The following is a 26,826-nucleotide window of genomic DNA, read 5'->3' on the forward strand; positions in this document are numbered from 1 at the left end:
CACTTTTCCAATTTGTAGCAAGTTTGCCTAGCAAGTCTCTAACAAGAGCAAAGTTGCAGTGGGGAGTCTACAGCAAGAGCTCTGGAAGTCTACAGCATGAAAATACTGCCACAGTGCCCCCTGTGGTGGGATGCCTATTGCACAGCATAACTGAACCAGAACTTGCAGCAGACTTGCAGAATGTTTGCAAAGAAAGTTGATCTGGAGTCATGCAATGTGGACTTGCTGCAATTGTGCAACAAACTTGTGAAGTGTGGCAAGTCTAGCAATAGTATAGCAAGTCATTTTCAAACCTGCAGCTCAGTTGCTTGCTATCTGGGTAGCAGTCTTACACTGGCCACACTTACATACAATCTAAATATATACTGTATATCGACATACTGAAAGGTAACCATTTTTTTTATGTTTACTTGCTGTTCTATATTTTAATGAGTGTAATTTATATGAAGAATTGTCCTTCTATTGACTATCTGTGTATAATGCAGTGCACTCAGGCTCCTTGCTCAAAAACAGTTGAGATAAAGAGAGTCAGTTGTTGTTATCATTTTAGCGACTAGAATCCCCACCCGCTGCTGGTTCCTGCCAGCCATACTCACAGCAGGTCACAGGAGCCTCAAAACAGTCTCAAAATATAGTGCAGCCTTATACCACCCTACACTACAAAATAAAGTACAACTAAAGCATTTATTGCAGAATACAAACTTTATTGCCTGCATGCAGTTTTTTACCGAAACGTACAGAGTTGGGGGTGGGGTTTACACACAGAGTTTGGGGGTGCGCTATGATCATAGTGCAGAGTTCAAGGGTGCACTATATACAGAGTGCAGAGTTTAAGGGTGCACTACATACAAAGTGCAGAGTTCAAGGGTGCGCTACACACAAAGTGAAGAGCTCAGCCTTCTTCCACAGCTACTTACCTCTGCATCCCCCATCCACATCTCACTTCCACCCCTCTTCAGCTCTCACCTCTCTGCATGCAACTCCCCTTGACTGCCTCCTTCACCCTCCTTAAAAGCTCCACCATCTTCCACATGTCTTACTTTTGTTGCTGTATTAAGCTGAAGCAGCCAGCCGCCTCTAGTACCTCCCCACACACTGTTGGTGGCTCTGCCTCTCTCATTTGGAGAGAGATCATCCAATGGGGGTGTCGGCATCTGCACTGCACCCCGAGCACCTGAATCTCCCTTGTCCCCATTCTGCACTAAGTGGGAGGCGCTCAGGAGAAAAGATCTGTGGGAGCCGGTGGGAGGCAAGATGTCACTTGTAAACACAGAAGCCAGACTTCTGTGTTTACAAGTGATAGTAGTGAGCAAGGAACAGAGGACCTGAGCCCAGAGTTGGTAGAGTTCCACCAAGTTTCTGCTGAAAAAAAACAAAAACTCTGGTTATAGTGCATCATTTTTTTATAGACGTTAGAGAAGTTTATTTTAATTGAAGGCAATATGGGCTGTTCTTGTGTGTTTGCCTTATGAGATGCTAAGATGATGATGGAGATTTAGGTGCAATCTGGATCATACTGTATGGCCAAACTATGGCCTTCCAGCTGTTCAGGAACTACAATTCCCGTCATGCCTAGTTATGTCTGTGAATGTCAGAGATTTACAATGCCTCATGGGAATTGTAGTTCCTGAACAGCTGGAGGGTCATAGTTTGGACACCCCTGCTGTATGAGGTCCATCATAGAGAGAGATTCTTTGTCTAATAGGGTTGAGAGTGATCACTGAAGGGCGAATTTTGAGCATGGTTTTACTTTAGTTGCTATTGGAGCTGATATTTTTTGGAGAATTGTTACTAGACATCAGAAGGTACAAATTGTAACAACGAAGACTTTATTTGCACAATTGTGTGGAGCACACAAAGACCTTTTATAAGCTTTGGTTTATAGCACTTTATAAAAGAAGTTTGTTTGCACTCTTGAAGATTTTATTCATTTATATATGTTATGTATAATGTTATCACTAGCTATGCTATAGGTTTATATGATTAATTGCATTAAGTTAGTTCACACCACATAAATATATGCATTTAATGTTGTAGGGTGGGATAGCATGGCACTATTTTATTGTGCATTTTCTTTGGGTACTAGCAGCAAAGTGAGGGGGTTGGGTGCACAGAAGTATAAGGGTCACATTATTATTGTATTTATACCTCTTACAAAACTGTACTTTGGAGATCCTGTAAAGAGTTAAAATGATAAAAAGCCTGAGGAGATTTTCTGAAAAAGTTTACATTTAAAAATGATGTCTGAGCACATGGCTTACATCTATATTTTTTGTTTTATTGGGACAAAATGGTGGCGTTTCCCTTTAACTACCACTAAAAATAGGAGGTTGCTCTAGAAACTGTTGCCTAGCAATGCCGGTTAGATGCCCACAGAAAAGATTAAGGAGTTGCATTTCGCTTGAAGATAATTGGATTATTTGTAGATTGTGAAATCTTTTAATGGGCCGCTGTGGTTTTACCAGAGGAGAACATGGGCTGTCTGGAGCTAATGGATTCTCGGTGGTACGCCGTGATTCACTCGATGGGTAAATGGCCAGGCTCTGTTGCTGGAGGAGAAGATAGCGCCTCCGTTTGATCACTGTTTGTTTTTTCTCTAACTGTAGTAAATGTGGCGAAAGAACGAAGAACGATGTAAGAACAATGTCCAAATCCCCACCACATACATATCAGCTTTACAATTTTTAATATGTGTGCCATCTTTTCATTTTATTCAAATGACAATTTTAATTACAGTCAAAATCATAATTTATTGAATAAATGCTTATTTGATGGTTTCTGAATGTGTTAATATATTAACAAATTAATAAAATGAGGAAGCAATAAAAAAGGTTTGATATAGCATACATTAAAGACTTACCTTTTTTTTTTTAGAAAGCTAAGATCAGCTTGGTAAACATACAAAGGAGCTTTGAGCTGCATTTGCAGGCTGGAATTTTCCTGCAGTAGTTTGTGTCTCAATCACAAGAGTAAAGCTGAGATTTCCCTGCAGTAGTTTGCATCCCAACATTTCCCAAAATGGTCATATTTTCCTGGAGTACTTTGTGTACCTGCCCCTCCCTATCCCAAAATTATGAGATTTGCCCGTCATTTTTTGCCTTTTCTTCCTGCAATGGTAATATATTCTCTCTCCCCCACCACAGTGAGATTTCCCTGCAGTACATTGTGTCCTTGCCCCTCCCACAATGGTGAGAGATCCTTGCAGTATTTTGTGTCGTCTCCCTCCACTCACAATAGTCATATTTCCCCAATTTAATCAGTCTCTCCCACAATGATCTCTAGAACCACAAATCCAAAGAAGCGCTGGGAACTTTTAGACTTGCAAGTGTACTCAAATGAAGGAAAACTTCAAAAAAACTCAATAGCTCTTGCAAGGCAGCCCAAACACAGCAAGGCTTCCCTTGATGGGCACCCAACAGTAGCGCAAACCATATAAATACAGGGAGAAGAAACAGACCAAAAAGAGATGTGTTCAAAAGGTAATTTAAATTGTTGTTAAAAAAAAAGTTATTTATAACCGGCCAATGCGTTTTGGAGGCTACATCAGGACTTAACACAAGATAAAACTTATATGGAATTAGTATCAAATTGCCCACATGAAGTTACAACTTAATAGAAGTTGCTGAGCAGCAATGGTGAGATTTTCCTGCAGTACTTTTGTCTCTGGCCCCCTGAATGTAGAGATTTTCCTGCAGTGTTTTATGTCTCTTCCTGTCCCACAATGGCTAGGTTTCAAACAGTACTTTGTGTTTCTGCCCTTCCCAAAAGGCCTCACTCCTAAACAGCTGGACACAATATATGCAGAGGGATACTTACAGGCCCCCAGTCTGACACAGTCCACTGGCGATCACATGGTGGTCCAGTACATTCTTCCTCCGATGGTGGCTTGGTGTTAGGATCGCACAGCTTCTCATCTTCTGAACAGCGCACATCCCTTGTGACAATACTCCGCTCACCGCATTTTGCTGTACACTAGAAAAAAGTTGCAATTGTGAGTAAACAAATCTCAGACTGCTCTTATCAGTAATCTGCTTACAATAACTAATGCGCAATAATAACTTTATTTAAAAATAAGACACCTGTCCTGTACAGCCACAATTTAGGGAAGCATTTCTGGGCCTTGGAAGGATCTCGTGTTCTGCTCAACAGCCTATGGTAAACCATCATGGCTGCTCACTCTCCTTTCTTCCCTTGGTTCCCTACTTTTATAAAGCACTGAGCTGGTGCCATGTAGTCACTTTGCTTTACTGAAGGATACATCCATTGACCAGAACCAACTCGGGTACCTGGTAAAGCTTTGCTGTTTGTGTTGGAGGTTCTCCTCATTTTTAAAGCAATCATCTGATTTTAAATTAAATTTTGCACACTGCTCAGCATAAATGTGCATACATCAAGCACTGATAAGACATATCTGCACTTTATCATGCATTTATTATTCTTTAAAAGAGCTTGAAAACTGTGCAACAAACGTACGCAAACCTACGCATAAATATGAGACATCAAAGACGCTTATGAAGCGCTTGCATCCTATAAACTAGTGGGGTTTAGGAATAAACTATAGTATAAAATAATTGACCTGCTGAATGAACATCGGTATCTTCTGAGGAACAGGTTGCCATGCCACATGGAAATGAATTCAGGAGACTAATGTAATCAGCTGGGAGAGATGTTTAAATAATAATAAACAATGCAAGAGGCTTATGATCAAGTACTATATAAAGTAGGTCCTCCAGACTTCTTAGCCAGGGAAGAGACAGGCTTCTAAAATCATAGGTAGAGCATAGATGATAGAAAGTAACTGTTCATTTATTTACAGACGACCATCATCAGCTGTGTGGAAATAAGTAAAAGAAAAACCTGCAACCTGCAGCAGGAAGATGTTTGTTTCAGGTGTGTAGCTTTCTTTGTCAGGTTAAAGCTGAATTCTAGGGTATATATAATAGTCACGTATCTTTGTATTCAATAATACATCATTCAATGTATTTTTTGTTTTCAATAAAAATTGACCTGGTATCATACCCTTGCAGTCCCTGTACAGCAGAGCTGAGACTCAGAAAGGAAGAAGCAGCACAGGGAGCCAATCAGTTGTGCTGCAGTGCTCATGTGCTAATAAGAGACATGCTGAGAAGAGGATAAAACAGAATTACCAAGAGATAAGCATGCCAGTCCACTGCTTCTCTTTTTACTGTCCAATCACAGGCTGGGGGAGAGACGAGACCTGTAGGTATACCTTACTGTAGCAGAGTAAAGTCAGGTCCACTCTCCAGGCCAGACAGGATTATGCTGTTTGGCAGAGCTAGGTAAATATCAGGACTGGCTAGACAGAAATAAAAATCATTTGGCAGGTAAAACAGCTGCCTTATGTGTATTTCATTAGTATAATTAGGTGTTGCACGGATTTAGGATTTAGGAATAGCCACCTGGACGCTCGGTAATAAAAAAGGAAGTTCTTATATTTTTCCTGCCGGTTCTTTTTAGGGTTGACCTAGGAAAAAATTAAAAAGGGCGACCAGGCACAGGTTTTTTTTTTATTGCAGAACAGACATACTTTGCCTAAAGCGGAGCTCCACCCAAAAGAGGAAGTACCGCTTTAAGCATTCTTCCCCACCTTCTTTGTCACATTTGGCATGCAATTTTTTCTAGGGGGGAGCAGGTACCTAGTTTTGAAAGGGGCCCGCTCCCACTTACGCTCGGGTCACCTAGAAGATCTGAGTGGACGTTCTCTTCCCCATCCCTCCCTGCAATCTTCTGAGACACGTCACAAGTCCCAGAATATTGTCTAACCATCGAGAGGCGCAGTGTGGCTCGCACATGCGCAGTGCGCACCAGGCTCAAGGTCACATCGCTGGATCGTGTGACAGTTGGGTGTGTGTTTATTAAAAGTCAGAAGCTACCCTTTTTTAGCTGCTGACTTTTGTTAAACACAAAAATTACTGGATCACCGCTTCAAGCTGTCCATTCTCAGGTAGAATTTTGTTTGGAATTGTCACTCCAACCCATAACACTGGTGGTTAGACACTTATACACAATGCTATAGTGCCTGGCCACCACGCTGGGGCAGGCGCGAATTGAGCACAGCAAACAGGCACTTGCGGTTGGCAGACACATAGAGTGATTCAATGACAATCTAGGTACAAGGCAAGCATGGTTCAGAATAGTCAGGGTTAAATCTGTAGTCAAAAAGCAGGCAGAGTTCAGAGAATAGTCCGACTTCTTCCAAGCCGAGGTTATAAACAAGTGAATCCAAACTAGCAGGCAGGGCAGACAAGCAGGGAGTTTGGTGCACAAGTTACAAATGCTATCACAAACATGAGACTACAGGCTTGACTGGCTTAAATCAGGTTTGGTCTCCACCCAGAGACTGGCTACATCAATCACCTTGCAAGTGGATGGGAAAAAAGGAAGAATGCATCACACCAAAGACCAGGATGCAGGAATAAGACCAGTAGCTATCAAGGAGCAGAAGCAAAACATGCTCGACAGTATTGTTAAATTTTTTAGGAACATTTGTTCGATTTCCTTTTGGTTAGTAGGGTCAAATGGATGGTCATCGACGTACGAGAAAATTCAAACGAGCAGGATGAATTTTTTTTCTCGAAGTTATACATTTCTAACAGTGAATGTGGTTTTCATTTGGAAAAGTCTAAAAATGTAATTCTGAAAGCAAACACATTTGTAATGTACTGTTAAATAACTTTGTCAAGTCATTGAATGTACTGATGATTTTCACACGATTGTTTTTACAAATTTTTATATGAATGTTTGAAAATCTGCTGGTGTATAGCCAGTTTTAATGCATGTGCAATAAATGCACAATTCTGGCCTATGTCAGAATGACTTAACTCCTTCACGTGTGTGGATGTTAGGTTATCCCAACTCAGCCTATCCAGATGACTAAAAATCCTGAACCTGGAAGGACCTGGCCAAAGAATGTTGGCCCTGCCTAGCTAAGTATAGTTCTGCTTCAAACTGAACCTGTGGTTTGCTCATGCAGGTTTGGTTTATTGGTGTTCCCACCAAATGCTTATACTTATCGTAAGGAAGCAATAGGAAATACAGAGTACTTCTGAATTATTATTATTATCGGTATCGGCCGATATTTTTGTACACTTAAAACTTTTTTTTTTTCAATTTACAGGTACTCTGGTGGACCCCTCCTCTGCACTTAAAAGCATTCAAAACGCCAAGTTTGGCTGTTTTGAATGCTGTAATTTTTTTAAATCTGGCGCCAGACAGTACCTGGAAGTGATGTCACTCATGACATCACTTCCGGGTTTTTGCATGGAAACCCGATCAGAGCCGAATGCGGCTTTGATCGGGTCTTCGGCGGCCATGCAGGCTGGTTGCCCGGGTCTCCCGGTGGGATGGGAGACCCAGACGAGCCGCGGAAGGCGGTGGGAGGGGGGGGAGGCGTCCCCTCCTGCTCCTTGTAATAACAGCTGAGAGGCTTCTCAGCCGCATCGGTTGTCATTACAAGTCGGCTATGGATGCCGGTACTGGGGTGATGCGTTTAGCAGGCATCACTCCAGTACAAGCACATTCCCGAAATATCGGCAATATCGGTCACCTTAGTGGCCGATTCCGATATATCGGGGAAAGTGCATATCGGCCCTCGATATATCGGCTTTGCCGATAATCGGTCGATCTCTAATTAGAATATGACTCGTGCCTCTTCACAAATGACAAGGCTGCCTCTTCGCGATTGGTCAATTAGGAGCCGATTAGCTTGAGGTTATTTAGAGAATAACACTGGCAGTCAAAAGTATTAAAAGAGCTGGGCAGCAGGTTGCAGAAGATGGAAGCCAGAATTAAAATGTCAGTGTAAACTTCTCATGTCTATGCGGAGTATAGCTTTAATGACAATGGAAAGTTCTATTATGTGGCCACTTCAGACACAAACAGTGCCTTGTAATGTTCTCATGCCATGACTAACAGAGTGGGATCCTCGAAAAAGATGAGCTCAGTGGGAGAATTAAGTTGGGTTCGCAGCGGAGGTCCTTATTACCTGCAATCATGGTGTCCCATGTGCGGGCCGGCCTGTACATCCAGACTACATTCCTGGCTAAAATTACCTACAGGCACACTTTGTCTCCAGACGAGAAGACAGCTGATCAGAGCACAAGTCCTGTCTGCCAAGACATCTGGTTTAAGGTGTGAGGGGGCCTTATTTATATAGTTCAGTGCGTGGAGCATACTGAAAATGCAAAACTATCACTTTTATGGCTATACTTTTAAAAGGAACAGACAGCAATGCCAAGGGGGCATAGCTGCTCGAGAGAGCGAGACTGGCACTTCATAGTGCTATATGCAAGAACCGAGACATGAACACTGACAGGTTCAGTCTGGAGACCACACATCGCAAGCTGCTGCTTACAGGTGCAGGTGAACTACAAGTCCCAGCAGGAGCTAATGGGTAACTCTGCCAACACACAACCATTTTTTTTCAAGCACAGAGTATGTCAGGAGATGGGAGATAGAAGAAGGAGCAGAGTCCTCCACAGTACAGAGTATTTCAGCAGATGATAGTAATAGCAGAAGGGGCACAGTCCCCCACAGCACAGAGCATTTCAGGAGAGGAGAGTTAGAGGAAAGAGCAGAGTCCCCACAGCACAGAGTATTTGAGGAGAGAGAGTTAGAAGAAGGAGCAGAGTCCCCCACAACAAGGGGTATTTCAGGAGAGGAGAGTTAGAGGAAGGAGCAGAGTCCCCCACAACAAGGAGTATTTCAGGAGAGGAGGGTTAGAAGAAAGGGCAGAGTCCCCCACAACAAGGAGTATTTCAGGAGAGGAGGGTTAGAAGAAGGGGCAGAGTCCCCCACAGCACAGAGTATTTCAGGAGAGAAAAGTTAGAAGGAACAGAGTCATCCACAGCACATAATATTTCAGGAGAGGAGAGTTAGAAGGAGCAGAGTCCCTCACAGTACAGAGTATTTCAGGAGAAAAACATTAGAGGAAGAATCAGAGTCCCCCACAGTACAGAGTATTTCAGGAGAGGAGAGTAATAGCAGAAAGGGCAGAGTTCCCTGCAGCACAGAGCATTTCAGGAGAGGAGAGTTAGAGGAAGGAGCAAAGTCCCCCACAGCACTTTGTATTTAGGGAGAGGAGAGTTAGAGGAAGGAGGATAGTCCCACACAGCAAAGAGTATTTAAGGAGAGGGGAATTAGAAGAAGGAGAAGAGTCACTCACAGCACAGAGTATTTAAGGAGAGGAGAGTTCGAGGAAGGAGCAGAGTCCTCCAAAGCACAAAGCATTTCAGGAGAGGAGAGTTAGAGGAAGGAGCAAAGTCCCCCACAGCACAGAGTATTTCAGGAGAGGGGAATTAGAAGAAGGAGAAGAGTCACTCACAGCACAGAGTATTTAAGGAGAGGAGAGTTCGAGGAAGGAGCAGAGTCCTCCAAAGCACAAAGTATTTTAGGAGAGGGAAATTAGAAGAAGGAGCAGAGTCCCCCACAGCATAGAGTATTTCAGGAGAGGGGAGTTAGAAAAAGGAATAGAGTCGTCCATAGCACAGAGTATTTCAGGAAAATTCCCCTGTCTACAGTAGGGATAGACCGATACGGTATTTTGATACAAATCTGAACATGTTAATTTTGTTTAATGCTTAATGGCTGGCTTGCTGGCACCCTGTCTGTGGGTGGCTGGCTGTCTTTCACCCTGTGGTGGGTGCATGGCTGTCTGGCCCCCTTTGATGAGTGGCTGGCTGGTACAGTGTCTGTGGGTGGGTGGCTGGCTGGTACAGTGCCTGTCGCTGGCAGGTACAGGGCCTGTGGGTGGCTGGCTGGCTCGCTGGTACAGTGCCTGTGGCTGGCTGGTACAGGGCCTGTGGATGTGGGTGGCTGGCTGGTACAGGGCCTGTGGGTGGCTGGCTGGCTGGTACAGGGCCTGTGGGTGGCTGGCTGGTACAGGGCCTGTGGATGTGGGTGGCTGGCCAACACCGGGCTGCTGTGGGTGGGTGTATGGCTGTGATACACTCCCGCGGGTCTAGTCCCGGCTCCAGACGAGGCTGTCCAATGCGATTGAGGCGGCCTAAGAAAGCAGAATGATGTCACAAAAATATCGGCAATATCGGCCAGTTCCGGGGCCAATACCAATATATCAGGGAAAGTGCATATTGGCCGCCGATATATCGGCCTATCCCTAATCCACAGCACATAGTTTTTCAGGAGAGGAGAGTTAGAAGAGGGAGCAGAGTCCCCCACAGCACAGAGCTTTTCAGGAGAGGAGAGTTAGAAGAAGGAGCAGAGTCCTCCCACAACACAGAGTATTTCAGGAGAGGAGAGTTAGGAAAAGGAGCAGAGTCATCCACAGCACAGAGTATTTCAGGAGAGGAGAGTTAGGAAAAGGAGCAAAGTCCCCCCACAGCACAGAGTATTTCAGAAGTTGAGAGTTAGAAGAAGGAGCAGAGTCATCCACAGCACAAAGTTTTTCAGGAGAGGAGAGTTAGAAGAAGGAGAAGAGTCCCCCACAGCACGGAGTATTTCAGGAGAGGATAGTTAGAAGAAGGAGCAGAGTCATGCATTGCACAGAGTTTTTCAGGAGAGGAGAGTTAGAAGAAGGAGCAGAGTCCCCCCACAGCACAGAGAATTTCAGGAGAGGAGAGTTAGAAGAAGGAGTAGAGTCATCCACAGCACAGAGTTTTTCAGGAGAGGAGAGTTAGAAGAAGGAGCAGAGTCATCCACAGCACAGAGTTTTTCAGGAGAGGAGAGTTAGAAGAAGGAGCAGAGTCCCCCAACAGCACAGAAATTTTCAGGAGAGGAGAGTTAGAAGAAGGAGCAGAGTCATCCACAGCACAGAGTTTTTCAGGAGAGGAGAGTTAGAAGAAGGAGCAGAGTCATCCACAGCACAGAGTTTTTCAGGAGAGGAGAGTTAGAAGAAGGAGAAGAGTCCCCCACAGCACAGAGTTTTTCAGGAAAGGAGAGTTAGAAGAAGAGCCCCCCACAACACAGAGTATTTCAGGAGAGGAGAGTTAGAAGAAGAGCCCCCCACAACACAGAGTATTTCAGGAGAGGAGAGTTAGGAGAAGATCCCCCCACAACACAGAGAATTTCAGGAGAGGAGAGTTAGAAGGAGAAGAGCCCCCCACAACACAGAGTATTTCAGGAGAGTAGAGTTAGACAGCGGAAGGAGCAAGGTCCTCAGAGTATTTCAGAATGAAAGGACAAGAGGCCAGAGTTGGAGAAAATAAAGCTGTGAAAGTCCAGTGTCACCGATACAGGAAGTGTCATCCATCTCTATATGAGTTCATTCATTTATGTTTTTTCTCTTTTGTAAGAAAACATCAAGCTTGTATGCAGTAAGGATAAACAACATGGCTCTTCGTTTCATGTAAGATAAGGACGCCCATGCTTTTTAAACCTCGTTATCACAAGCAATCCTGGCTTTGTAGTTCTACCATAACTAAAGTTTTCCCATGGCTACTGTAAATGTATGAAAAATGTATGAAAGAGTGCCATAGTTTGGATTTTCAGTAGTTAATCACTCTTCTCCTCAACAAAAGGATTTCTGGCCAAACACTGCCTACTTCCCAAACTATCAGTCTCGCTTCCTCCTGCGGAATGAAACATCAGCTTGTGGCATTTGATAAAGCAACACCAGCAAGAGACAGCCTATCAGTTTGCAGCAGGGTAGTGTGTGACTGACGCATTTCACATCGCAGGCCCTTTCATGCTTTTCTGATCCCTCTGAGTTAGGCTGTTTTATGCTCTGCCAACTGGCACTTGGCTGCAGACACAGATCTAAATGAGATTAGTATAGGCAGTAATGGTGCCCAGTGGCTTCATCAAAGGCTTCATTCCTTGCTGGGGGTGCACACAGCTGCACCTGGGATGGATCAAAAGCTGCGGTCACCTGCACAGAACTACAGGGTGAGCAGCACACTCTGGGGACATGCAAAGCCACAGTTACCAGGGGGCCCACAGCAATTAATAAGTGTTCCCTTTGGTCTGAACAGCAGACTTGGCACTGAAAATAACAACGTTGTTAGATTTACAGTGTCTTAGCTGCCTTTTTGTAACATAATTGTGTATGCATGAAATGGGAATAAAGCAAACTAGAAACAACCTTTTTATTGAATTGCAGCTTCCTAAATCTGTTCTGAACTACACGTTCCAGCAAACCCAAACCTGGTCTGCTGCTTTGTGGATGAATCATTAGGAAGCTCAGTGTTGTCTCTGTATTAATGCAGATTAGGCAGGTTAATAATCGTACATAAGCTGCAAAATGACTGCAGGAGGCCAGAACATGAATTTTGTGCATTCAGCAGTGTGCTGGAATTCCAAACTCAGAGCTGAGAGATAATATTTACAAATTGAGAGTCTAAGATTTGGGGGCTCTTAGACTGGCAACAAATATTACAGTCTGATTGTAGAACCTCTTTAACCACTTAAGCCCTGGAAGATTTTACCCCCTTCCTGACCAGGGGGTATTTTGCGATTCGGCACTGCGTGACTTTAACCGACAATTGCGCGGTCGTGCGACGCTGTACCTAAACGAATCTGGCGTCCTTTTTTTCTCACAAACAGAGCTTTCTTTTGGTGGTATTTGATCACCTGTGCAGTTTTTTGATTATGCGCTATAAACAAAAAAAGAGCGACAATTTTGCAAAAATAACAATATTTTTCACATCTTTTTATATGAAATTCCAAAAAAAAAACGTAAAAATCAAAATTTTTTAACATTTTAGGCCAATTTGTTTTATGCTACATATGTTTGGTAAAAAAAAAAATCGCAAAAAGCGTATTTTGGTAAAATGACACTGGTAGTGAAGGGGTTAACTTTATTTGAGAGGGTGGGGTGGTGTGTGTACCTAGGGGCGTGATTCTTACTGTGATTGGCTGTGGCTTGAGGTTTAGGAACAGTGATCAACGGTCCTACATAGTAGAACTGTATGATCACTGTTCTTACACAGGGGAGAATGACAGGCGGCTTGTTTACATCAGCCGCCTGCCTTTCTCCCGCTGTCACGGACGATAGCGAGTGCCCGACGGACATCGGGTCCGCCGGGCACACACGCTGGGGGGTCCGTAACCGAGCGGGAGCGCGCCTCCGGCGGCGCGCGCTCGCTCCCCAGAGCCTCACAGGCTAGTGACGTACCCATTCGTCACTTTGCCTGTGAGGGGCTGACCGCCGCAGTATATGTACTTGCGGCGATCGGCAAGTGGTTAAGTCCTGGTTCACATATGTGCGATGACAGGCATCGCATGTGATTCGGAGCGCACTGCTCTGAAAATCACATGCGATGTCTGTGCGATGCGCATTCGCATCGTATTCGGACACAACTTGTACAGGACCCTTTTTTGGGTCCACACCAGAATCGGATAGCATGGGTGTTCACACTTACGCGATCTGATTCATGTCCGAATTGATAGTTCGCACTGCGATATGCAAACTTACCTGGGGGTGTCGTTAACTTAGTATTGACACCCCCAGCGATTCGCATATGGCAGTGTGAACTGCCTGAGAGTTGAATGCAATGCGGGAAACCGTAGTGGATTCGCAGGGTTCCCGCATCGCATACATGTAAAACGGTACTTGGATTACCAACAGGTACTGCACAGGCCTACCTGACTGGCCATACAGTAATGTATTATTTTTTTTATGTAGTCCTTTTTCGACATAATTTTTAAATATTAGGCTGGCCACACATGGTACAACCTAATTGCACAATCTCTGTGCGATTTCTTATAATTTTTTGTACAACTAAGTAGTGCAAAGGTCTAGGAGAATGATTTAAATCAATAAGACTGTTTAGGGGGGCCCTTATGGTCCACCTGTTTTACGATGCAAAAGCAGAACCTATTAGATATAAAGCCATGCCTACTGAGAACCAGGCTTTTGCAGAAATCTGATCAAGCAGTATTACCTATATAAGATCCAGTTTGGATAGTATTTAGTTGTACTTACTTTAATGATGACTCTTTGGTTTGAGAGCCAGGGGTTAAAGGTCACCTGCATGCTGACAGTTGTTGCCTTGCTAACTGGCTACATTTCCAGCTGTGGATTCGCCAGGAGTGTGGACAGGTATATATAACATTTCGAAGGGGGGGGGGGGGGAGTCATTTGAAGGATAACCTTATGAATTTAAAGTTGTCCTTTAAGAAGAATGTAAAAGATTGTGAGGCCCTGTTACTTAATATTATGTACACTCAGAAGCTGAGAGACAGTTTGCAATGTTGTGCAGTTGGCAAGTTAGCCACTATTAGGCTTCAAATGGACTACTAAGATAAATAGTCAGACTCAAAGGTATAGCAAATCTAGGTTTTTACATGTTAACCCTAAAGTGGAGCTCCATCCAAAAGGGGACGTTCTGCTTGTTTGCACCCTCAGCTTTCAGATTTGTCACTTTTTGTGGGGGAGCCAGTACCTGGTTTTGACAGGTACCTGCTACCACTTCCAGGTAAGATTCCTGCACTGAACTTAACTGCAAGCTCAGCCCTCGCTCCTTCTCTTGTAGGCTGTTAGACACATCACAAGTCCCAGAATATTACAGGACCATTCATAAGGCGCAGCGCACGTCACGTATAGGTAATAAGAAACAGGCTGTGAAGCCTAAAGGCATCACTTCATGTTTCCCTTACTTCAGATGCCGGCGCCTGCACCCGAAGCCGATTGAAGAATCGGCGCTTGTGAGTACATCGCTGGATCCAGGGATAAGTAAGTGTCCTTACACTAAAAGTCAGCAGCTACAGTATTTGTTTTTTTTTTTTTTTTGGGGGGGGGGGGGGCTGGAGCTCCTCTTTAAAAGTCTAGCACCCTCCTAGGTAGGTGCTAGAGAGTGAGTATAGTTTTTGGCTCTGTCTGCCTATCAGAGGAGCAGAAGTTAAATTCTATATTTCTCTCTGCTTAACAGGGTAACAGGGAGCAGGATCTGTGAGTTAGGTCTACTCAATGTGCTCAGTGTGTGATTCATGTGGTCTGGAAGGAGGCACATTGGACAGTGTAGGAAACCTGGCCAATGGTAAAACAGGCTTTGATACAGCCCCAGTGATTGGCACAGACTGCTGTCTCAGTGCATTGTGGGGTGTAGTATAAAAAGCCAGGAGCACATGTGCTCGTGGGTCTTTGGCTGGTGGTGAGCAGAGTCCCGGAAGGAGGATGGCGGCTGCCTCCTCTTCTGCAGCAGTTGGTGTATGGTCACAGGCAGTCGGCCTGGTGAGCCAGAAGTGTGGAGCTGAACCCAGAGGTCCAGGAGAGCTGACTAGGAGGAGTTGAGACACTGGAGAACCTGAAAAGCAGTAACGTGAGTACAGGGGATCGTGTCTACGGGCCTGACCAGGAAGGGGGCCACTCCGGAATAGAGTAGTCAGAGGACGGGTGTCAGCTGGTGGATAGAAAGAGGGTACTAGGTGAGTGCCCTGAAGATAAGTGCTAAAGATCATTACCTCAGATTCATCTAGTAGCAGGATAAAGCTGTTGCCTTGCCGCATTCTCAGAGGGAAGTCCTCAGCATCGTAAATAGTTCAAGTGTTGGAGTATCCTACTCATCCCTTCTCCTATCCACATATCAAATAAAATAATAAAAATAACAACCCCTAGACTGTTCATTGACTGAGCCAGAAAGCAGAAGTGTTAAGATTCTGCATGCAGTTGCTATCGATAACCCAGGGAACCTGAAAAGGTGAGAGATTCAGCCACCCTCAAGAGGGCAGGGCTACAAAAGTAAAAATAGCTAAAGTCTGAATTGTCAGGTTTTGCATAAGCCAAGCTACAAATTTTCTTTTTAAGCATATACAACTCACAGTAGGCATATCCCCTGCGTTCATTCGGAATTTAGTAATAACTCGTAGAGCTATTTAACTTTCCAGCTTGCCTGTCCATTTACAGCAATAGGCTTGCCATCCGCTGCAGACAAGAAAACTATTTAGTGTGAACACTTGGCAAGTACAGACCTTCATTTCCAGGGACAGTTAGGGACTTCTATGAGCCAGAAATGATCCTGTTATAACAGGGACACCTGGTCTTGTGTGTACTCAAAGGCTATATTGATAACAGATACATTTGTAAAACTTTACCAGCAAATATGGGACAATTGCTGTACTTTAAAACAAAAAAGAACAATCAAAGATGGATTTTAGTGAGTAATCTTCATAAAGGTTTCATTGTTTCAGAAAATATTGAAGCCAGGAGTAGATAGGCTATGAGCATTTTCAGATGGGAAGGTCAACAATAGCATGGATTCCTTTAGGCTTGGTTCACACATGTTCAGCTGCGGTTTGCAGTTCGGTGTATTTCTGTTCACCGATTCAGGTGTAAATTTTTGCCTAAATTCGCACTTGAACCAGACCCAAAAACGCACAGGACCGCTCTAAACGCGTGAACAGGCTCCACTAAGAGTCAGTTAAATTGACATGTTATGTGAATAGGATGCAATTAAAAACGCATCAAATTCGCATATATATATATAAACCCAGCCCTAATTTGAATAAATAAACACATGTTGGAAAAAACAGAAATTTATGCACAGAATTTTCCAGAGTAATTTTCAATTCCCTGCTTGTGCTAAGCAACCCTGAAAGGAAATGAATGCTGTTCTTTTCTGGTCACAGAAGCCAGATACATACCTCCGACCACTCAGACATTTCCCATTGTGGTCCACATGCTGGGTTCCTGCATACTTTCCTCTCGTCTGGCTTGGTGATGTCTGCAGAATCACATAGATCGCTGTACACAGAGCTGTCAAATCCAGGTGAGATCATCTTCCAGCACCGCACGATTCGGAACTGGTACCCTTCTCCGCAGGTCCGAGAACATTCACTCCAACTGCTCGTCTCCCACCTAGGAGAAAATCTTCTAGATCACATTTTTGCAAATGAAAAGGATTGCAGCGATTGTACACATTTACCAAGAACAATAAATCCATGTGTTTCACATTGACAAGGGGGGTTGCCAATTAGGACATTTATGCATGCTAGACACCCGTACAAATACAGGCACTGCCCCTTTTGCATCATCAATGAGGAAACTGCTCTGCATGTTTTCTGGTATTACCCCTTTGCACAGGGCCTTGGAACCAGAACTCAGAGACTTTTTAATACAGATGGCCATCACACAATTTGGTGTGCTGAACAGACTATTCTGTGGGACTTTTGTTCAGGACATTGATGGTGCATGGCGGGTGATGTGTTTTTCCACATTTGTTATGTTACAGCCTTATTCCAAAATTGATTAAATTCATTATTTTCCTCAGAATTCTACAAACAATACCCTATAATAACAACGTAAAAGACGTCTGTTTGAAATCATTTGAAATCTATTAAAAATAGAAAACAAAAAAAATCTCATACAATCTCATGTATTCATAACCTTTGCTCAATACTTTGTTTAATGACCTTTGGCACCAATTACAACCTCAAGCCTTTATGAGTATGATGCTACAAGCTTGGAACACCAATTTTTGGGCAGTTTCTCCCATTCTTTTTTGAATTGGGAGTGTTGATGCACAGCCATTTTCAGACCTCTCCAGAGATGTTTTTTTTGAGTCTGGGCTCTGGTTGGGTCACTCAAGGACATTCACAGAGTTTCCCTGTAGCCACTCCTTTGTTATCTTGGCTGCGTGTTTAGGGTCATTGTCCTGTAAGAAGATGAACCTTCAACCCAGTCTGAGGTCCAGAGTACTCTGGAACAGGTTTTCATAAAAGATGTCTCTGTTCATTGCTGCATTCATCTTTCCCTCGATCCTGACTAGTCTCCCAGTTCCTGCCGCTGAAAAATGGATGGTATTGGCCAGGTGATGAGCGGTGCCTGGTTTCCTCCAGATATGACACTTGCCATTTAGGCCACAGAGTTCAATTTTTGTTTCATCAGACCAGATAATTTTGTTTTTTATGATCTAAGAGTCAGTCAGGTGCTTTTTGGCAAACTTCAGGCAGGCTTTAATGTGCCTTTTACTGAGGAGTGGCTTCTGTCTGGCTACTCTACCATACAGGCCCGATTAGTTGAGTGCTGCAGAGATGGTTGTTCTTTTGGAAGGTTCTCACCTCTCCACAGAGAAATGCTGGAGCTGTCAGAGTGTCCATTGGTTTCTTGGTCACCTCCCTGACTAAGGCCCTTCTCCCCTTTTCGCTCAGTTTTGCCTGTTCTAGGAAGAGTCCTGGTGGTTCCAAACGTCTTCCATGTATAGATGATGGAGGCCACTGTGTTCATTGGGACCTTCAATGCTGCAGACATTTTTCTGTACATTTCCCCAGATCTGTGCCTCCATACAATCCTGTCGTGGAGGTCGACAGGCAATTTCTTGGACTTCATAGTGCTTTGACATGCACTGTTAACTGTGGGACCTTATATACACAGGTGTGTGCCTTTCCAAATCATGTCCAATCAACTGGATTTACCACAGGTGGACTCCCACCAAGTTGTAGAAACATCTCAAGGATGATGAGTGGAAACAGGATGCATTGAGCTCAATTTTGAGTGTCATGGCAAAGGCTGTGAATACTTATGTATATGTGATTTTTTTCAATTGAATTGAATACATTTGCAAAGATTTCAAACAAACCTCTTTCACATTGTCATTATGGGGTATTATTTGTAGAATTAAGAGGAAAATAATAAATGTTATCCTTTTTGAAATAAGGCTGTAACATAACAAAATATGGAAAAAGTGAAGCGCTGTGAGGACTTTCAGGATGCACTGTATATGTTATATAAATAAAGTATAGTTTTTCAACAGCATAAAAAAAATTACACCTATGTGTTTCATGAAAAGACCACATTTGATATTTTATTGTCTGGTAGATGTTTGTTGGAGAGTTGAGAACAGTATGAAATTTTCTTTGATCGCTCAGGGACTCCATTGGTGAGATCTGTGCACTTCAGCTCCTGAGCGTGCAAACCTGCTGTACCCATTTTCTTTCTGTTGGATATTTTTTTTTTATTATGGAGAATGGAAAAGGAGAAGGTGCAACACATAAAGGTAAGTGGGAACACCCCAAACTCCCAGTAGGACAAAAAGAGAGTCGATAATTATGGCAGGGAAGTCTCTTTGTGAAGTAATCAAGACATATAAAATCAACAGATTCCCATATATAAAATTACTTCTGGGTGAACTAACCCTTTAATTCTAATTTGTCATTCTGAAATTCTGCAAAGGATACACTGAAACAGTGGCAGCCCATCCATTAGCGGCATGCAGGGCACCGGAGGCATGGATTCCAATAGGGGATTTTTTTTTTTTGAAGTACGTGATTTGAGCCAGAGGCTAGAATAGGCTTCAAAAAAGGGTGGGCACGGAGCGCAGAGCACTGCGCTCTGAGCCCACCCAATTGTATGGCAATAGCAAATAAATATTCACTATTGTCACACTGATTCTCCTCCCAGCCAATCAGGAAGAGGGTTGTGAGACCCCTTTCCCGATTGGCCAACAGGAGAAGCGATTTAACTGGCCACTTGCTAGGAAGAGGGAGGAGACGCACAGCGGCTCAGCCATCCAGCACTCCCTGGCTCAGACAGGAGGAAGGAGGTAAGGAGGCAGGCGGTTCGGGGGGGGGGGATATGGTGTATTGTTTTGCCTGCCTGCTTGCCGTTCTTTCATCCGTCAGGGGAAGGGGGGTGGTATGTTGGTCACCCTAAGTCTCCCCTTGTCTATCCCCCACCTACCTTCAATCACTGTCATTTGCTTCCACATTCTAACCACCTTCCAGGACTGTCCCTTTTAGAATACAGAGCCAAGTATAATTTTGTTGTGGTAAGAAATGTGTAATGAGTATGATAGCGATAACAAGAAAAGCATTAAAATAGATCCCTGCAGCCAGCAACAATAGTTGCCCCCTCAGCAACCACAGAACCCCCAGCAGCAATAGACCCCCCCCCCCCCCACAACGATAGAGCCCTGACAACAATAGACTCCCCAACCACAATGCCCCCCCCACAAAAAATACCACCCCAACAACAATAGATCCACACAGCAACAATAGACCCCTAGCAGCGACAACAGATCTCCAAGTAGCCAGTATCAATGGACCTTTTCCATACGAGTAGATCACTCCCAGCAACAACTGACTACTCAGCCACATAAGACCCCCTCCCCCAGGCAACAATGGACTCCCCAGGGCAACAATGGACCTCCCTAGTAACAATATATCCCCTCCAACAACAACAGTAGATCCCCTAGTAGCCAGCATAAATAGACTCTCCAACCCCTTGCCGTTACATACATTCAGTGCTGGAGGTGCCGGAACTGAGTTCCCCCACGTTCCTGCAGAAAAAAAGCCATGCATATATAGCTCCAACATATTCCACAATGCTGTACAGGGAACACTAAGCCACTTACATCAGTCTGAACCAGAAGAGCATACACTCTAATGACCTCACAGCAGTCACACACTATTATTAATATTTTACCTTTAGATAGCCTTGACAGTGGTGTACAGAAAACACTGAGCTACAAGAATCCGTCTCTGCACCAGAGGAGCTTACACTCCAAGGTCCCACCACAGTCATACACTTTTATTACTATAATTCATTTTTTTATATAGCTCTGACAGATTCTGCAATGCTTTACAGGGAACACTAAGCCAGTTACATGATTCTGAGCCATAAGATCTAATGTACTAACGTCCCCACTGCAGACACACACTATTATTATACTTTACATAGCTCTGGCATCTTTAGCAGTGATGTACAGAAAACACTGAACTAGTCAAATCAGCCTCTGCACAAGAGGAGCTTACATTCTAATGTCCCCTGTAATGTCCCCGTTTTAATGTACACTGTGCTGTACAGAAAACCATGACAAACTTAGCTGTATGGCCTCTTTCACACGATCAGACCCTTCAAGTTCGCCTGTCCGTTTTTCAGGCAGACCTGATCGGGCTAGCCATTCTACTCTATAGGAAGGTGGATGTCAGCAGACATGTGTCCGCTGACACCCGCCTGGCATCCGATAAGATCCGCTAAAAACAGACGTATAGGAAATACGTTAACCATCCATCGAGTGGGTCGGATCGGATGAAAACAGACATGCTGTCCTTTTTCATTCGCTCTCCCCATAGTGGAGAGCGGGACTCTGACAGGTCCATCTCTGCACAGTGAGCAGAGATGGACCTGTCATCCGCCTGCTCAGCAGGGATCAACGGAGCAATCCCCCGCTGAGCTAGCGGAGTCTGTGAAAACGGATCGGCCCATGTGAAAGGGGCCTAAGAGTTCAGTCTGCACAGTGCATCTATTTACAGACTGTTTAAAGTAAGAGTGTTACAAAGACTATTTGAAGTTTTGGCAGATCTTGGCAGAGAGATCAGTTCTGGGACGTGGCAGTCATAGTAATCTTCTATGTTTACTACAGAGTGTACCTTGGCTGGCACTCCCTTCCTGCGCAGAATTCGTGGACTGGCTCAGGGCGAGTCAGAGCGTCACAGTATGAGTCATCTACTTCCACCGCGTCATATCGAACACACATGGCATAAGTTGACATCACTCCTGTCCAGGGACAATAAATCAACATAACAAACCGTTACATGGGCTAGATATGTGTTCTGTAGAATGTAATCTATAAAGAGTACCTGGCACACAAGAACAAAAACTGACAATAGAAACATAGAAGAGTGATGGCAGCAAAAAGACCAAGTCTGCCTCATTTGACATCCCACCTGATAGCATAATTTCAACCATTTGCAATAAGCAAATATTACTATGCACTACAAAATACAGTGGGGAAAATAATTATTTGATACCCTGTAGATTTTGTAAGTTTGCCCACTTACAAAAAAATAAAGGGTCTATCATTTTTATCATAGGTATATTTTAAATGATAAAGACAGAATATCAACTAAAAAAACAAAACAAAACAAAAAAAAAAACCATGATACAAATGTTATAAATTGAGTTGCAGTTCAGTGAGAAAAATAAGTATTTGATCCCCAAACAAAACATGACTTAGTACTTGATGGAGAAACCCTTGTTGGCAAGCACAGAGGTGAGACCTTTATTGTAGTTGGTGACCAGGTTTGCACACATATCAGGAGGTATTTTGGGCCACTCTTCTTTACAGATCTTCGCTAAATCCCTAGGGTTTATTGGCTGTTGCCTGGCAACTCGAAGTTTTAGCTCCTTCCAAAAATGTTCTAGAGAAATAAGGTCTGGAGACTGCCTAGGCCATTCCATGGGCCTATACATGTGCCTTCTTGAGGAGGGAAACCTTGCAGGTGCTGCAGAATTTTAATCCATAGCAGCATATTGTAACAATGGTTTGTTTTGGTGACTGTGGTCCCAACTGCCTTGAGATCATTCACAAGCTCCTTCCATGATCATCCTTACCCCATGAGGTGAAATCTTGCATGGAGCTCCAGACTGAGGGCGATTGATGGGTATTTTGTATTTCTTCCATTTGCAAATAATCCCTCCAACAGTGTTCACCCTCTCACCAAGCTTCTTGCTGATGGTCTTGTAGCCCATTCCAGCCTTGTGCAGGTCTGCAATCTTGTTCCTGACATTCTTTGACAGCTCTACTTGTTGTAGTCCTACAATATCTTTTATTGCAATAAAAACCAATAAAACTAAAACTAAAACATTGTTTCCAGTGGCGAAAACTAAACGAAAATCAATTCAAATTTCCATCAATGAACGCAAACAGAGCAAAAATGTGAGGGAGGGTTGTTTACCCATGTGAACTTCTGCTTTCCTTGGAGCTTCGTCTGCAAATTTTTCCCCTACCAATAAGCAAGGTAACGACCATAGCATGCTTAGAGGCGTGGCGTGCTAGCACTACATTACAGGCCTCTTCAGACAACCATCCAAAGCACTGTGCAGCATTCACAGGCCTCCTCCTCAGACGACTGTCCAGAGCACTGTGCAGCATTTACAGGCTCCTCCTCAGATGACCGTTCAGAGCAATGTGTGCGCCATTACATGCCTCCTCAAGACAATAGTCCAGAGCACTGTGTTTGTGCCATTACAGGCCTCTTTAGACGACTGTCCAGAGAACTGTGTGCATTACAGGCCTCCTCAGACGACTGTTCTAAGCACCGTGCATGACAGGCCTCCTCAGTCAACTGTCTAGAGCACTGTGCATTAGAGGGTTCCTCCGACAACTGTCCAAAGCACTGTGCATTACAGGCTTCCTCAGACGACTGTCCAGAGCACTGTGCAACATTCAAAGGCTTCTCCTCAGACAACCAGCCAGAGTACTGAGCAGCATTTGCAGGCTCCTCTTCAGACGACTGTCCAGAGCACTGTTTGTGCCATTACATGCCTCCTTGGACAACCGTCTAGAGCACTGTGTGCGCCACTACATGCCCCCCTTACATAACTTTCCAGAGCACTGTGTGTGCGCCATTACAGGTCTCTTTAGATGACCCTCCAGAGCACTTTGTGCATTAGAGGCCTCCTCAGATGACCGTTCAGAGCACTGTGTGTTACAAGCCTCCTCTGACCACCGTCTAGAGCACTGTGCATTACAGGCTTCTTCAGTCAACTAATATTAAAATTCTTTGGATCTAGCGCCAGGGAAATCTAGGGCCGTCTCAAGAACAAATAAGTGTACAATTGCTGCCAATTAACTGCAAGTGGATGCAGCAACAGGATACGCAACAAATTAAAAAATCGGGACAAAAAGTACTGAAAATAAATATCATAAATTGATATGTGCATAATCAATTGATAATCTATATATTACATAATAAATAGTATTACTGAAGAAAAAAGCGAACTTTGCTAAATTAATTAATTAAATATTCATAACTTCTATATATGTGATCATCCAAACTGGTGATTAAATATGCATATCTAATGGATGTGCAAAGTATGCTAGCCAAATTCTGTGTGCTAGTCTGTGCAAACACACTGAATAAATTCTGTGTAGTAATTTGTGCAAATTAACAACAATTCATAATAGGATCAATGCTGAAATCATACAAAAAATTCCATAAATAAAATATTTGTAAATCATTAGTAATCCATAAAAGTCCAAGAAAAGTCCAAAAAGGTGCAACAAGAAAATTGTGCGGAAAGTATAAACTGTGATAAATCTTCAGAGACAATGTGTGCCGTGAAGCACCCTTTGTGCTGCTTTCACAAGTCACCCCCAAACTGACTCACCAGATGGAGTAGCTGGTAAGATTATAAACAAACAGTAGAGCTATTTAAATGTGCAGGTTGATATCCCACTTCACTGGATCCTCCTCAGACAAACAGCCATATGAATTCAGACATGTCATATGTGTAGGAGAGAGGATAAGCCAACATAGCGTGATTCCGTACGCTCATAAATCTTTTATTTAATAAAATGGTTACTCACATTTCATCCCGACACTAAGAACTCAGGCATAGATACAGTTTCACAGAAACAATCTAGGTGGATCCTGTGTGTGTAGATTATTCATACAGCAGCCGGAGACGAATAGTCTACTACATGGTCTGAACACTGACAGGCTGACCCCCCCACCCCTTCAACCTCTGCAGCAATGCTGGCAGCACTCATACATCTATTTCCCAAAGACAACCTCTGGATATGACCCTGAGCAAGTGCACTCAACTTCTTTGGTCGACCATGGTAAGGCCTGTTCTGAGTGGAACCTGTCCTGTTAAACCGCTGTATGGTCTTGGCCACCATGCTGCAGCTCAGTTTTAGGGTCTTGCCAATCTTCTTATAGCCTAGGCCATCTTTATGTAGAGCAACAATTCTTTTTTTCAGATCCTCAGAGAGTTCTTAGCCATGAGGTGCCATGTTGAACCTCCAGTGACCAGTATGAGAGAGTGAGAACGATAAGACCAAATTTAACACATTTTCTCCCCATTCACACCTTGTAACACTAATGAGTCACATGACACCGGGGAGGGAAAATAGCTAATTGGGCCCAATTTGGACATTGTCACTTAGGGGTGTACTCACTTTTGTTGCCAGCGGTTTAGACATTAATAGCTGTGCGTTGAGTTATTTTGAGGGAACAGCAAATTTACACTGTTATACAAGCTGTACACTCACTACTTTACATTGTAGCAAAGTGTAATTTCTTTAGTGTTGTCACATGAAAAGATATAATAAAATATTTACAAAAATGTGAGGGTTGTGAGATACTGTATATATATATATATATATATATATATATATATATATGTATATATGTGGTTGATAAAATTACATCTGTAGATACCCCCGTCCACCCAATTCTTTCTTTTTGCAGAGTGTCGGGAATGATAAAATAGCAAACTCTTACTGATTCCCTTAGTGCCTGTGTTCAGACAAGTGACTGTGGACATCTGACTTATGACTGAGAATAGTATTTGTAACAGTATGTATATTAAGAATCCAGAGCCAGGCACAGTGGGATAAGGCAGACATTAACCTGGATGGAAAGTCCCACTAATGAGCTGACATTTCATACAGTATAATTCTCTGGAGGAGAGGAAGGGGACATGGCACAGGAAGGCTGTCCCTCAGCCACAGAAAGAACCTTGTCTGGATTCTCAGTCTGTGCCCTCCTGCCAGAGGAAACCGGGCTCATTCTTACACAGGGCATATGCTGGCTGCCAACAGGTGATGTGCGAATCTCTATGGAATGGAACTGTCCAATAAGGATGAGAGGAGTGATTTTAGTGAAATTGATTTCAGTGTGAAATTACCATTTTTGCTAAATTTCACCATAGAGTAAACTCTCAATTTTACGTATCTTTCTCGTCTGCTCAGAATAAATTTGCCTATAAAAAGGAAAACATTCTACTCTTTGATCCCTTTTATTTAGAGGGTTTTTCATTTAGTGTTCTTTGTACTTGATTGTTATTTATGTACTGGCGGTTAAAATTTTTTATTCAACTTTTTTCCACTGTCTGTTTTTTAATTTTTGTGAAAAAATGTAAAATACTGAGGCTAATGAGCAGCTTTCATTGGAACAAGAACAGGTCCAAGATAGTTGGAAGGAGCTCCTGTAACCTTGAAGGCCCCATGCACACTGGACATTTAGCTCTGGTGCATGAGGATCCAACATTTGGATGCAAGGGGATAAGAGTCTTGAAAGGTGTTGCGGCTGGAAGGGGTTGGGTGCTGCACTCAGCAGTACTTTCATTTAGGGCAGTATACACCCAGAGACAAATGCCTGGAATGCAGATTGATTGCGTTTTGAGTATTCATCCCTGGGCACATACTGCTCTAAATGTACATACTGTACAGCTAGGTGCGCAGGCGCAGCCCAGCCCAGCCTTAAGGATGAGCTCAAGGTTCAGTCCAAACACAAGTTTGGGCATTTAAATGAACATTTACATGTTAGGTGGGTGCCAGACGTTATGTATAATAGCAGTAATACTACCGGCATTATACATGACAGCTTTTCATGGTCAATGGTTGTTAAGGATGCCTGTGACTGCAGGCAACACTGAGTCCTTACCAACCAGTGACATCATCGGGTCAGTGTATCAAGAGCAGCTGAGTGATTAGGTCTGAAACCCGAGGCCTGTACATGTGCTTGCAGCAGAAGTAGTCTGCCTGTCCAGTGAGTCCTGGTGCTGGAGGCTCCCTCATCTGGGAACCTGGCTGAGGACAGGAAAGGAACAGATGATCTCTGAGATGAAGTATCAGAGTTCACTCTGCCACATTAGGTTCTGGCAAAGGAACTTGTTTAGAGCCTAGGGAAGCATCAAGATAGGATCATCAAGACCACTACTGCTTCTGGGAAAGATTTGACTGCTAATGGAGATGGCTGCTATTAAGAAGGTACAGATTGCTGTAATCAAATTAAAGGCTCTTTTTTGTACTGGCGTGTCTTCTATTTGTGCGATTAGGTCTACAGGCCAGTAATGGGGGCTCTGAACTCCCTACCTTTTTTTACTGTGAGCATGAAACTCCTTTTTGTTAAACTGACTGGTACCCATCTGTTAACATCTGACTATTGCTGAAGTAATGTACA

General features: G+C 43.6%; 1 protein-coding gene across 1 annotated transcript in view; it reads right to left on the bottom strand.

Annotated features, from left to right (window-relative positions):
• ADAMTSL2 (ADAMTS like 2) overlaps positions 1–26,826 on the bottom strand; it is a 144,140-nt gene that overhangs the window by 34,928 nt on the left and 82,386 nt on the right. Inside the window, exons 14-16 of the mRNA XM_082262776.1 lie at positions 21,283–21,409; positions 16,558–16,771; positions 3,817–3,972 (exon numbers count right to left, since the gene is read on the bottom strand). Coding sequence (XP_082118902.1) covers positions 3,817–3,972; positions 16,558–16,771; positions 21,283–21,409 — 497 coding nt within the window. The remainder of the gene's footprint in view (positions 1–3,816; positions 3,973–16,557; positions 16,772–21,282; positions 21,410–26,826) is intronic.

Source organism: Pelophylax lessonae, assembly GCF_965119305.1.
Source record: "Pelophylax lessonae genome assembly, chromosome: 7".
Classification (NCBI taxonomy): Eukaryota; Metazoa; Chordata; class Amphibia; order Anura; family Ranidae; genus Pelophylax; species Pelophylax lessonae.